Source organism: Petromyzon marinus, chromosome 37 (assembly GCF_048934315.1).
Source record: "Petromyzon marinus isolate PM22_M1 ecotype Great Lakes invasive population chromosome 37, UKy_Petmar_22M1.pri1.0, whole genome shotgun sequence".
Lineage (NCBI taxonomy): Eukaryota > Metazoa > Chordata > Hyperoartia > Petromyzontiformes > Petromyzontidae > Petromyzon > Petromyzon marinus.
Window position 1 is genome coordinate 13486506 of NC_133703.1, and position 13449 is coordinate 13499954.

Sequence of the window (13449 nt, forward strand, 5' to 3'; positions counted from 1 at the left end):
AAAAACATAAAATGTAACTAGTATCGGCCAAACATCCATCGAAATGCTAACCAATCACCATTCAAATTAAATCAATTTAGATTTACGCACAGCTGCAACATCACCTCCTACTGCCAAAACCTGGCAGGCCGTTCCCGACAAAGAGAGTCTTAAGGCTCGGCGAGGCTTTCCCGAGTTATCAAGTGGATTTATAAAATAACAAAAGTGACCTTCACCCTTGGCCAACATTGTAACTCTGCGCGAAAGCCGAGCATCCGTTTTACGTGGCCGCCACTCACCCGTGTTTCATCACGTGCAGATTCCACATTTTCATCAGCTCCTTCTCCCCCTCGTTCACGTCCATGAACTCGTCAATTTGCTTCGGGAGTTAAGAGCAGAGCCAGGCAAAGAAATAAAACACAATTAAAGATCAGGGGGAAGAACGAATAAACTTTGACACATTCAGGTGAGATCTTTGCAGAGTGGTGCTGCGACAGTTTGTTCCAACTCGCAAATAGCTTTGCGAGTTAAACTTCTAGTTTAGGGGTCGATTTACTCTGTGATCTGCCTTGTGCTAAAAGAGTCCTACGAGGCAGTAGTGGCTCTTTCACAGAGCAACCCATCCCCGTAGCAAAAGTGGATTTTACATAACTGGCCCGAGACCATGCGGATGACGAACATCGTCCCAAGCCCATGTGACCCTAACCTAAGTTTAAGGTCGTCGCATTTCCCTGCGCGAACGATTACGTGCGGCGGAGCGGATCCCTGTCAGCGGGCCTCTAGCCAGTGGCTGATAAGTGATGTTCCCATGGGGGAACGATGACTCTTTAACCGCTATCGACTCACCGCAGAGTGCTGAATCAGTTGTTCCTTTTCCCCCAGTTAAAATTTATATTGCACGATTTGGTCCCGTGTCACAAGACTAAGAATCCAAATGGACCTCTCGCAAGGAATTGCAACCATCTGTGTTGGAGGCCGGCCCACAGAAGTGGGGATCACAGAGCTACTCGAGACAACTTCAAGTGACCTCTGGACTAATTATACCGACGTGGGAGAAACGACGGTGGGTTTTGTCACATCCAAACAGGAATTTTAAAAAATCACAACCATGCCCGACTATAAATCACGCACTGCAACCACAGCTCCGTCCCCACAGCCCCGATCACGAGGAAGACAAAACTCTTCTCCTAGTGAACCAAGTGAGGCGAGTGTCAGGCGGGCAATGGGTGGGGTGGGGGGAGTGGGCGCCCTCTGACCAGCACGGTTTTCTCGCGGAGCCACTCGGGGTCATTCTCGTCCTCGCTGTCCTCGTCCATTTCCTGCGGCCTCAGCGGGAGGCAGGTGTCGCTGTGGAAGTAGAGACGGTCGTGGCCGCTCACGTAAGGACGCTGCTGCTCCACCTCCAGCTCGTCCGACTCGAGGAACTCTGACAGGCTGGGCTTCGGCCGCTTCGGCCTAGGGAAGGACGGCCGGCCGGGCGGCGCGAGCGGATACACACAGGGCACACGGCAACAGGGTGACGGGGAGGCGTAGCCGGGACCACACGTCCACCCCACCATTGCAATAGTCCGTTGCCTTGCCTCCGCGCTTCTACGCTTGCCTTAGATCACGAGGGCCCTCGTTAGTCCTATACAATGATTCCGGTCGCATGGATCCCGTGCATCCTGGTTCTATTCTTTTCAGTTTCCGTTACCATCGCGATACATGCATTGAATGGCGATTTGTAATAATTGGTTATTTAATGCTTGTGAAAGTTACCTCGCAAATCATACGATCGCCATTACCTCGAGGCAAATGGACCGGACAAAATCTGAGACCGAACACAATGACTTCATGAGAGGAGTCCGATGAGTTTCATCGAAGGGAGATGGGAGCATTGATAACCAGTACGTGTGTGGGTGCTGAGTAGATTGTTGGGGAGGGCCGCATCCGGCAGTGGATTAATCATGGCCGACGAGGTTATCACGCAGTTCAGTGGTGGCGCTCCTCCTCACCGGCACACAAGGATGTAGGTGACGGGCGTTCTCTTGACGGGCCCATTTCTGCTGAAGGCAAACCCCGGCTGGGAGTGGATGTCCTGTGGATTGCCGGCGTACGAGCCGTCGTAGCACTCGTTGACGGACACGTCGATGCGAGCACCTTTGGTGAGAGGCTGTGGACGGGAGACGCAGGCCGAGTTAAAACCCTCAAGGGGACAAATAACAACAACGGCGACGACGACGACGACGACGATGCCAAGGGCGGTCCTCCCGTGGACCCCAGCGCGAGTGCCAAACCAGCGCCATGTCAGATGCCGAGCACCGGACCTTTCTGCACCCCCACCGCTCCTTGCTGTGCGATGAACGCTGCGTTATTGCCCCGTGGGCCACGGACCAGAGCAGACATTGGCACCACTTCGGGTTGCAAACCGTTAGCAGCACCGATTTAGTCCTACGACCAATACGATTGAATTACCACCTCGGGTGGTACCGACAAGTGAAATATCTGCTCTGGGCTCACGGACAGCGAAGAGTTCAAAACGCTTTTGCGAACATAATGGGAACTCCTCGTCGGACAGAAAAGTGCGTGGGAGGCTGAAATCAATCGATAAACGAGTGTGATAAAAAGCGCTCGAGAGGCGATTTCCAGAGAGCGCAGAGAACGATTGTGACCACAGGCGTCAAAGGAGGACCGATTCTATGGTCACGAATGCGCCCGTCGCTGCCTCGACGCAGCGCGCTGCTAGCGTCAAAACCATAGCAGCCGTTGCGAGCTGACGTGGCCACACGAGCACGCAACCTCTTTGACCATCCCCCCCACGTTGTTTAGCCCTGTTCATTCGGCGTCATTTAAGGGTCCTAAAAGTTACCTGGGCACACAGATTGTAAACACTCATCTCGATCGATTAGCCGCCTGTCACCGGCCACTTAACGGAATCACTCGCGGGACCAGCTCGCATACGTGGAGCAAAACGGTTTGTAAAATCAGCCGAAATTCTCGTAGCATATCCATATATATATTTATATGCAGTATGTATGTACATAAGTTTACGCAGAATGATATACATACATATTACACACAATACATACACATACGATACACTCTACACTACCTTCCAGTGTACAGGAAGAAAGGGGCGGCAAGGTGGTGCCGTAGTAACCCTTGTGCCTCACAGCAAGAAGGACCTGGGTTCGATTTCCAACTCGGGCGCCTTGCTGTGTGGAGTATGTATGTTCTCTCCCTGTTCTGCATGGGTTTCCTCCCAGTTCTCCAGTTTCCTCCCATAGCTAAAAAAAACATACAATATAACTGGTAATGATTGGCCAAGCATACCAATGCCGAACACTGTAAATTAATCGATTGGGGATTACCCACGACTTGGCAGGACGACCCTCCTGAACAAGAGCCTCGAGGACTCGCTGGGTGGACGAGCGTAAATAACAAAAAGTAAAATATTAAGAGAGGAACCATGAAGTCCTTCCAATGTCCTGGTGCCCAACTGTGCCAGCCCAGCGCCAAGCGTGCCCATGGTCTAGTGGCGTAGGCAACACCGAATACACACATTTCCATAACAATAACCAGCAGTGCCATCCAACCACGCTCAGAAAAAAATCTCCTGGGGGAGGGGGACGGGAGAGAGATGGGGGAGAAGTGAAAAGAGGACAGAGTAAGCGCACGCGCACACACATTCAGCTACGAGCACGGACACGCGCCCACTCGCATGCTCCTCAATTACAGTAGACTCCCTCTTAATGACCACCCCTGTTAACGACTAATCGCTTAACGACAGGCCTCCACAGAGCCCAATGTGTTCGCTTACCGACCAAACCCCTGTTAACAACGGGCTATTGTAGGTAAAGTAACTATAAATTAATGCATTGATTAACCGTGTTTCTTTAAATATTGTCTGTAATGTTGTTAGTATCTTTATGTATTAATATCCATTGCTTAAACGTTATAAAGTACGATTTTTGGATGAAAAAGTTGTTACTTTCGATGCTAATGGAACGAATTAAGCCTTTAAACGTGTATTTCCTATACTCGCTTAACGACCGAATCTCGTAACGTCCGATTTCGTGGAACCAATTACCGTCATTAAGAGGGGTTCTACTGTACACGTTAAAAACACTGCAGTTGCCCGCTTGTTTAAACGAGGATTGCTCATCACCCATCTCCACTGGCAGCCCTGGTGCAGTGGTGGAAATTCCATATTCCAAAGCCAGACGATTGCGACTGCTCTGCATTCTGAGGGTAAGGCTCAGGAGGGAAGGAAGGGTGACCCTGTGTTCAGGCTCCGCGACTGTGGAACTCTCTGCCCGATGGCGTCACAGGTTACTTTTTTATCAAGGCTTAAGGTAAATTTACATAAGTGGAAATTGTTAAATTGTAAATATTTACTGTTTTGTTAATAATTTTTCACGTCTTTTTATAAAGTTTGTCTTTCTAAATATTTGTTTTATCTTAACTTGTGCGAAGTGGCCTCGTAACCTGATGGCAAGAAAAGGTACTCTATAAATACAAATTATTATGCCTGGCGATGTTCTTCAAAGTGGTACTAATTGTATCGAGAATTTTACTTGTCACCTTTCAACTGCAATCCGATAGCCCTGAGCACATCACCTCATGCCCATGTTCCTAGCAACAACAATTATCATCTTAGTCATGAGTTATTCGTATACCCAGAAAAGCATTGCTGGTCTTGCAATCAAATGCCAACTCACAAAATGAAAATATACCCAGTAGAATTCATCCATGATGCATCCAACATCGTCAAATCCCGACGCTAAGCAAGTGTTAAGCCTGAATAGGGCTTGGATGGGCAACCACCACGCATAACAAGTGGTTATAGGCCGCAGGGCTAAGTGTTGTGTAGCAGTGGGCACAGTGCAGCAAAATCCATTGTTATAATATACATCTATGGTCACAAAAGCATTCTAAGAAATATACATACGTTTACACATGCATAAGTATACTTATAAAACAACAGAGTCCCAATAAACAACACGAACTGGACGAGCCACTCGAAATAAATTACTCAATTACGGATATTTACAAACAGGTCAGACAGGCTGCAGAGGGCAGGGGAGGAGAATGTGGAGTGGTTTGGGGATAAGGGAGGAGATGTCGGTGGGGGGTTGTAACGCGTTCACGCTGCACCAAAACTAAACTATGTTTTATTTTACCAGGTAAGGCCCACTGAGCTATAGAGCTCTTTCTTAGAAGCAACGTGGCCAGAAATGATTGCCCAACGAAGTGCCTTATGAGGATATTTCTAGAAGCCAAATACTCTTAAACGCACGTTGATTCTAAAGCTAACGACGACACGCGCAAACGCGCGCCGTTAACGGAAGAGTCCGCTCAGATTAGTCGTGTCCGTGCGGCAGCCTCGCGCGGTCCGGGCCGACGTCCAAGTCCGGCCTGGCGAAATATTCTACAAACTCGCGAGCTTCGATGACCGCCACCCGGCAGGATCGAACCACCATTACGACACTGTCACCACCGTTAACCCGTCGGCCCGCACGCGCGATGAAGCTGCCGCTTGTGAACAGGAGGATAAAATCAAGAGGGGGTGGGGGAAACAATGATAGCAGCACAGCCGCCAGTGCTAGGCCCTGTGGTCACCACATAGTTGAAGATGAATCGGCCGTGGCACAGCTTGAGGTGCTTGAGCAGGCTGTAGAGCTTGCCACAGTTGAGCGTGCACCAGGGGCAGTGGACGTCGTCGCGCGCCTCCGTCTGCTGCCGCAGGTTGTTGTTGTACAAAAACTGCGACGGTCCAAGAGGGGTGTGGGGGAGGGGTCGGTTAGCAGAGGAAACAAAAGGAGAAGCATCGTGGTGACAAACATCACGTTCCACCGAAATCGGGATCCTGAGCATTGTGTTGCCGGTATCGCAACATGGCGAGATGTTAACTACCTCGCCTGGTATACAGGTCGTGGGTTCCATCCCGACCCTGATGCCTGCTGTATATTTGGACTTTGCGTGTCTCTCTCCCCTTGGTTGCGTGGATTTTTCTAAGGGTCCTCCGGTTTTCCCCTCCACATTTAGAAACTCTGACGTCTATATTTTAGAAGTTTGCATGTACTCCCTGTGCTTGCGTGGATTTTTCTTTGGGTCCTCTGGTTTTTCCCTCCACATTTAGAATCAATGTGCATTGTCAGAGTATTTAGCTGCTATAATTTTCCACGTGATGAGCCACTTCGTTGAGCGATCATTTGTGGCCAGGTCGCTTTTGAAAAAGAGCTACATAGCTCAGTGGGCCTGACCTGGTAAAATAAAAATAGTAGTAGAACAGGGAGCAGTGGCACAGTGGTTCACGGACCCCCTGATCAACCCAGCGACCCAAGATTGATTTCTTGTCATGGCTAACATCAGTGGCCAGTGAACTCAGGACCAGTCCCACAGAGTGGTATTTATTTTATATCACCTACGTTCCACTATAAAAGCAGCCTACATGTCCATCATCATCGTCATCCATGATCTATCCACTGCTTTATGAAGGCCTCCCCCAGAGATTACGTTTTCTCAAAGGTCTTTTGAGGAAACACTCCATTTAGCTCCTACACAGAACTTGATTTCACCATTTCATCTCTGTGGCAGACACCCCCCTCGCGGGAAAGTTCACTCCTGTGGCTACTACTCTGTCATTATTCTCGCTCGCCAAACCGTCAAACTTTCCTTCGCCGAGCCTTTCCCAAGCCTCCTCCTCTCAACGGCCGACATTACGTTACAGACGTTCCCACGAGGCAACGCATGCAGCACTGTGATTTCATTGCCGGGGTATTCCAAAACAGGTCCTTCGAGCGCCACTCGAAGCACTGAGCGGGAGGGGAATGGCACATTGGCGGTCACCAACAGCCCGTGGCACCGCTGACCGCATTAGCAGCCGACGACGGGTGAAGGACGGTGACGGAACGACGCCGCATTCAAAGGGGGGTGAGACAGCGACCGTGCGAGGCGCACCTGGTAGTATATTCTGAGCTTCTTCTGAGGTTCCATTTGCCCCGGCTCCTTCTTCACCTGGACACTGGACGACAGCTGGTCCTTCACTCCTGCACAAAAAAGCCGACGATAGAAAGAAAAATGATGATACGAAAGAGGCAGCTAGCCACGTGTTGGGGAAGGGATGCAGTTGGTGTGAGGTGAGGCAGACGGTGCTGGCAGGGCTGGGGTGAGATGTTTACGACCTCGGTTGGTATGAAGGAGGATGTGGGTTTGATCCCGATCGCCCGTATATTTGGAGTCTGCAAGTTCTCCTGATTGCGTAGACTTTTCTCCGGGTCATCTGGTTTTTCCCTCCACATTTAGAATCAATGTGCGTTTAAGAGTATTTGGCTGCTATACATTTTCACATGATAAGCCACTTCGTTGAGCTGTCATTATGTGGCCAGGTCGCTTCTGAAAAAGAGCTACAGAGCTCAATGGGCCTTACCCGGTAAAATAAAAAGTTTCTAGTTTTTATTATTAAACCAGCCTCCTCTTCTGCAACCATAATCACCGTGTCGGCCCAGCCCAGCACCCCCCCCCCTCTTTAACACCGCGAACGCTCCCTTAGGCATTGTTACATTACTCCTGCCTGCTGCTCGGTGCGAGCACCTCGCCACCTGTGCCGTCTCTGAAAAGGTTGAGGAAATACGAGTTAATATCCTGGCCTCAAGCCTCCTGCCCAAAACCTACACACCTGACATACCTCCCCCCAGCTAATCGGTAAAAAATGCACAATGGACATCATCTCCACCATGAAAGGGTCCACTTCCATCTCCTCCCACTTGTAAAAATAATTTCCGCCTTCAACATTAACCTCCATTCATACACTGATGATGCCCAATTGGACGCTGCAAACGACCATTATTGTCTCGCATCACAATCAGTTCTTCGCTGAATGAATATTCCTAAATTGTCTTTAGTTTCACATTGGTGGCAATATGCAAATCTATTTCAGAATACTTTCGCAATGCTGCCATTGGGTTTGGGAAGCGCCGCTGGTTCAAAAAATCCTCATCCAAAACGCGTTGAAAATGATGACGCTCATTTACGCAGGAAAAGGCCACCAAGTCTCAGAACTCTTTCTCAGGAGGGTCCTGCCAAGTGAATGCACGCGGGGGATGATGACTGCCATGCACATTCCAACCAAGCAATTTGCGGTGTAATTTTCAAATTGGCGAAAATTTGGACCACGATGCCGGCACACGATGGGCCCACTTTGTGAATGACGTCACGGGGATTTTTAACCTTATTACGTGCTTTATCATTTCTCTTCCAGCCTGCTCACAAGTCACTGGCCGACGGATCACCTGCGACGGAAAACGCTCGAACCTCTCACGCATCGCGAACGTACAAATGGATTTAAACAACCGACTCGGTGAACCGCTGCACGCCACACGTTTCAGTGACAAACAAAACGGGGTCAGGGTTCAGGTGTCGAGGAGCGCCAGGGAGCGCGAGGGAGCGCGAGGGAGCGCGAGGGAGCGCGAGGGAGCGCAAGGGAGCGCGAGGGAGCGCGAGGGAGTGCGCGCAGCAGTGCCAGGGGAACGGCATCCGTCCCGCACCTGAGGTTCCGGTGGGGGCGGCCGGCTTCTGTGTGGCGGCGTTGCGGCCATCGGCGGACGCGGAAGGGTCCACGATGTTGCGCGGCGTGAGCGGCTTGGCGCTGGGAGTGAACGCCTTGTCCATGGCACCCCCGGTCCAGCGCAGCGTGAACTGCAGCGTGGGGCCCTGAGTGAACGTCTCGAGCGGTGGCAGCTTCTGCGGCGCGCACAGACCGGGTGGGGGGGCCGCGCGGAGGTGTTACCTTCCGAAGACGAGACCATTTTAAATACACTCTGGAAAAGCGTAAATTCCTTTGTAGCTCTCGCGTCACAAACCACAGAGAAGAAAAAATGTCAAAGTGAGGTATTGATTCCTACTTACTTTCTCGAAGTTCAACAATCTCGTTACTTCACATTTTCATACATAAAGTGACAGAGAGGATTAATGTTTCCAATGTAAAAGAACAACGCACCAAGTCGTTCACGATAAGTAACTCGCCAGCACGGTCGTTAATTCTCATGCATTCAGAGCCATTTAGCCCCTAGCAGCGCCGAGACCTCCCGGGTTACGGTGTCTCTTTAGCGGCGTTCACCAGTTTACCGCAAGGCTGTGCACAAGCAGTTATGTCAAGAGGGCTTTTGGTTCCTTCACTAAAAGCTGCCTGCATTCCGTTTCATTTTACCGATCCTACAATCAGCGAACCAGTTGAGCTCTGCATGTGTTACAGTTGATTCAACGGTTCCTTATGAGAAGCAAAAGTGTACTGTCTGCCTGGTGCTAAACAGAGGAAAGTCGAGATGAAGCCTCTGGACACTTCAGCTGGACAAAGAAAACGAGAGAGGAAAACACGCAGCCTCATTCCGATCTCGTCAGATACGCGATCGAAGCACTCCAATGCCCAACAGAGGCACTCACTGTCGAAAGCCCTGTTTGAAAAAACAAGTGTGTGCACAGTTTTGACTCTTTCTCGCACGACGGCTTTTGGGTAGCCGGGTTTTGCGAGCGCCGGAACGTTCCACGCGGCAGTTCTGATCGCGGGACGCAGATCCTTTTTGTTTCCATATTGCCCCCCTGCTTTGATTTTTGTCGTTAGCCGGACACCGTCTTGTGGGTGTAGCTTCGGGCGCAAGCGTCACGCTTGCATGATACGAGCGCCCTCCGCGGCGCCGTAACGGTCAGGGGCGGAAGTCCGCGTAGAAATTTCACTTGGCCATTTGCAGCTTGGGCCACACCGACGTGGGTTCACGGCGCGTTGTGGGAAAAGTTCGATCACGACTTTCCGCTCTCCACCCTCGCTGCCAACCACCCCCTCTGCCAACCACCCCCCCACCCCCCTTCCGGAGAGTCAACGCCACAATTTACCCCCTGCCTCCCCCCCCCCCGCATAGGTCCCAACCGTATACGCGTAGACGCACGCGGAACGCACGTAGATAAGAACACGCGCGGTGGCGAAACGAAGCGAGCAAACGCGACGGGCGTGCGAGTGGCTACGGGGGGTGGGGAGACAACGTGACCCAGCGATCAGTGCAAGGCGGGGCAGCCGTGGAAGTCCGGCACCAACGGCTGCCTTGTTGCCAAGGCACCTTGCCCACCTGGAGATCGTGGTGTGCGAAGGTCAAACGGTGGATCCCCAACCTTCAAACGGTGGATCCCCAACCTTCTGCTCGTCGTGTGTCCCATCACCGGCCCGAGCCACTGTCCGCGTACCCCTTAACGTCATACCATGTGAATAATTACATTCGTGAAATTTCAATAGCATGCACAAGTAATCAACGCCCTCAACGTTTAGTTAACGCTTCATAACGTAGTAACGCTAACTAAATATGCACAACTTACCAAAGTGCCGCTTGAGCGACCCCCCCCCACCCACATGACCGGAATCCCCGTGTGCCCACTGACGCGACGTGAATCACGATGGAGAGATGCCTCGCGCACCCCCCCCACCCCCGAGGCATGCTCCGCACACCACGGATTGGGAACTGGCGCCTTCACGCCACCGGGCCCACGATTCGTCGGCGTAAAAACTTTGTGGCCGCATGCCATCCTCGCTGCGCGCGCTGCTACAATAACGCAACTTTACGGAACAAATGGGGGGAAATCTTGTTGACGTATCGAACATTTCCCGCCCACAATTCGAAGTTCAAAAGGTGTTCAAAGTCGTGGCTAATATTAGTAATAGGAGCGCGAAGGGTTTGTTGTGCAACGCCCAATTTCTATGACTGCGTGCAATTACCGTGATGAAAAGTGAACCGAACACCTCGGTGGGCCCGCAGCGATTCGGCTTACAGAGGCGAGATGCGAGACGCGCGTGCCGTGACGGCAAGGCCCGACCACAGCTGCGATCGCAGCGTCGTGAGACGCAGCGTCCCTGACAGTGACCGCCACAGTTTCCCGCAAGTGCCGACGAAGCAAACAAAAAACGGGTTTCACAAGACGCGCGAGGACGGAAACGAAATATGGCAGTGGGGGCGGGGGAGGGCCAAGCGTTGGCTGGGACTGAACTTTACTTGAGCCATCGGACACCGCAGGATGGTGCCGATAAAATGTGTCAGACCTAATAAAGCGGGGGCCGGGTAGTAGGTGACCGACACTGCATCCCGCCATGGCCCCACCTTGCCCTCCAGGAAGGTCTCCCACGTCGCCCTCTTTTTGCTGATGTGGCAGTCCTCCAGCTCCTGCATGGCCACCTCGTACTCGCCGTCCAGCAGCTGGCACCGTCTGCTCGCGGGCGCGCACACACACGTGACGCCGGTGAGTCCACGCACAAAGACAAAGATGCCCCGTATAGCCTGTAACAGACTGTTGGGGCAAGTGCTGTTAGCGAGCACCTATGAAGGCCGGTACGGCACACGAGGGGGTGGGGTGGCCAATGCCACGCCTGGGTGCCTTTTTCTCACTAGTGGCGATGTTTACACACCGCACGAGGTACTCATTTGAGGCAGAGTCGATCTAGGAGAGGTCCACGACCCGTTCAGATAATCGTCACTGGTATTGGCCGTGAGCGGGAATCAAACTTGGGTCGCCAGGTTTGTAGTGCAGCATGTTAACTGCTACACTCCACTATTGCTCCCCACACACACATGTCACTCACAAGCACGGTACATATGTATGTATGTTGAACTTCTGTCACACCGTACATAACCAATCGTGCCAATTGGAGGTACGGTGATTATAACACTATTCATTTATTTTCTTACCAGGCAATGCCTACTGAGCTATAAAGCTCTTTTTCAGAAGCGACCTGGCCACAAATGATAGCTCAACGACGTAGCTTATCACGTGGAAATTGACAGCAGCCAAATACTCTAAACGCGTGTTGTTTATAAATGTGGAAGGAAAACCTGGAGAGAACCCGGAGAAAAATGCACGCGACCACGTGGAGTACATGCAATCTCCAAATATAGAGCAGACGTCAGGGTCGGAATCGAACCCACGACCTCCTGTACACCAGGCAAAGTAGTTAGCATTTCGCCAACATTCACCCCCACCGTGAACATGCGGAATTTCCACTGATGGTTCAAAGGCCGGCTCCTCCGAGCTCAGAAACGTGCGACTTTGAAGGGAAGTAATTATGCATCCTTTCCGACGTGCTTTCCAGTTACAACATGCACTTATTGTCCGACATTTCGTTCCACGTGCTTGCAACAAAATGTCAAGACATCAAGCCGGACAACAATGACGTTCAACCCAAAAACACATCGCAGAGCTGCACGGCAGAACCGTGAAACATTGTAATGATTCTGTTTCGCCCACCGGCTCAGGGCCACCCCAGTGGAAACGAGCACCGCTCCGTGCTCGTTTGAACAGGAAGACACTTCCACTTAACTCTCCCCTAAGCCTCATGCAAGTTTGAACGCTCTTCTCCAGGAAGGCCGCATCCCCACACCGAGTATAGCCGCGCGTGCACGAGAACGCAGGAACAGGAAAAAAAACCTACCCACGCATGAGAGAAGCACGCTTGGAAATGTCTACGGGCAGTTCTTTGCATACGAACCAAATTCGCTCCTGAGACCCGTTCGTAAGTCGTAACACAACGCACTGGATTTAAATCCCCATACGGTCAGTGCCGTGAAATGTCCGACGGTTCAACAAAAAGGGAAGCATTGATAAATTCGTTACTTCTCACGGAGGATCGCTCCTCCGAACAAAATAATTCCGCGGTTTAGTTTTCAAGTGCGAGTTTGCTTTTTACGTCAATGTTAATTATATTTTTTTATTTAAAGCTTTCGTGACTGCAGTAATTCATATTCTTAACTCTTTCGGTAAAGTCACGTTGAAGGGAAACCATAAAATAATAAAATATATATAAAACAATAAACATTCTCACGACATTTCGACCATAACACAAACAGTCGTCATCAGGTGACGACCGAAAGAGCTAAGAATATATAGTTAATTATTTTATATTTCATGGAAGCTGGTTCATAAGTCGGACATTCGTAAGTCTGGCACTACCTGTATATATGTTCCAGGAACCTACTAGCTGTACTGTGATCTACTATGCAGCCTAGTCTTGCGACAAAAAATTAACATAATGGAAATGTCTACACCCGCGGCAAGTCTCATTGCTAAAAGTGGCCCACATTTCGTTTTTGGAGCGGTGACGTGGCCCAGCGTGCACCGCCGGTTGCCGACATTCGCGGGTAACTTGGCGGCCGCCCTGGTTATTATTGCGGCTGAATTAACCACGCAAACATGCGCCATCTGCTTCACGGAGGATGTTAAAATATCCCGTTGACGTCATTCGAAACGAATAGACCTTTTGTGCTGGGCGTCATGGTCCAAGATCATCCACAAATTACTCAATTGGCATTAAGACATGGCAACATCGTTCTCTGCTGCCAGACTATGTCCATGTGTGAAACACAGCGCCTTCCTTCACAAGAGCCCTGCGCCATAAGAAAGGCGCGAGCGGGCGCCAATTTGTACGCAACTATTCTCATCCTTTCGTCGCTACAGAAG

At 50.9% G+C, this 13449-nt stretch overlaps 1 protein-coding gene across 7 annotated transcripts in view; it reads right to left on the bottom strand.

Moving 5' to 3' along the window:
* SUZ12 (SUZ12 polycomb repressive complex 2 subunit) overlaps positions 1-13449 on the bottom strand; it is a 54324-nt gene that overhangs the window by 12766 nt on the left and 28109 nt on the right. For 3 of the 7 annotated variants that reach the window (XM_076072314.1, XM_076072313.1, XM_032967359.2), the window contains exons 10-17: positions 11100-11205; positions 8508-8703; positions 6922-7010; positions 5581-5724; positions 3144-3245; positions 1974-2131; positions 1236-1434; positions 279-358 (exon numbers count right to left, since the gene is read on the bottom strand). In XM_076072314.1, coding sequence (XP_075928429.1) covers positions 279-358; positions 1236-1434; positions 1974-2131; positions 3144-3245; positions 5581-5724; positions 6922-7010; positions 8508-8703; positions 11100-11205 — 1074 coding nt within the window. Of the gene's footprint in view, positions 1-278; positions 359-1235; positions 1435-1973; positions 2132-3070; positions 3246-5580; positions 5725-6921; positions 7011-8507; positions 8704-11099; positions 11206-13449 lie in introns of all 7 variants that reach the window. The other 4 variants (XR_004403947.2, XR_004403948.2, XM_076072315.1 and 1 more) reach the window with 2 other exon arrangements.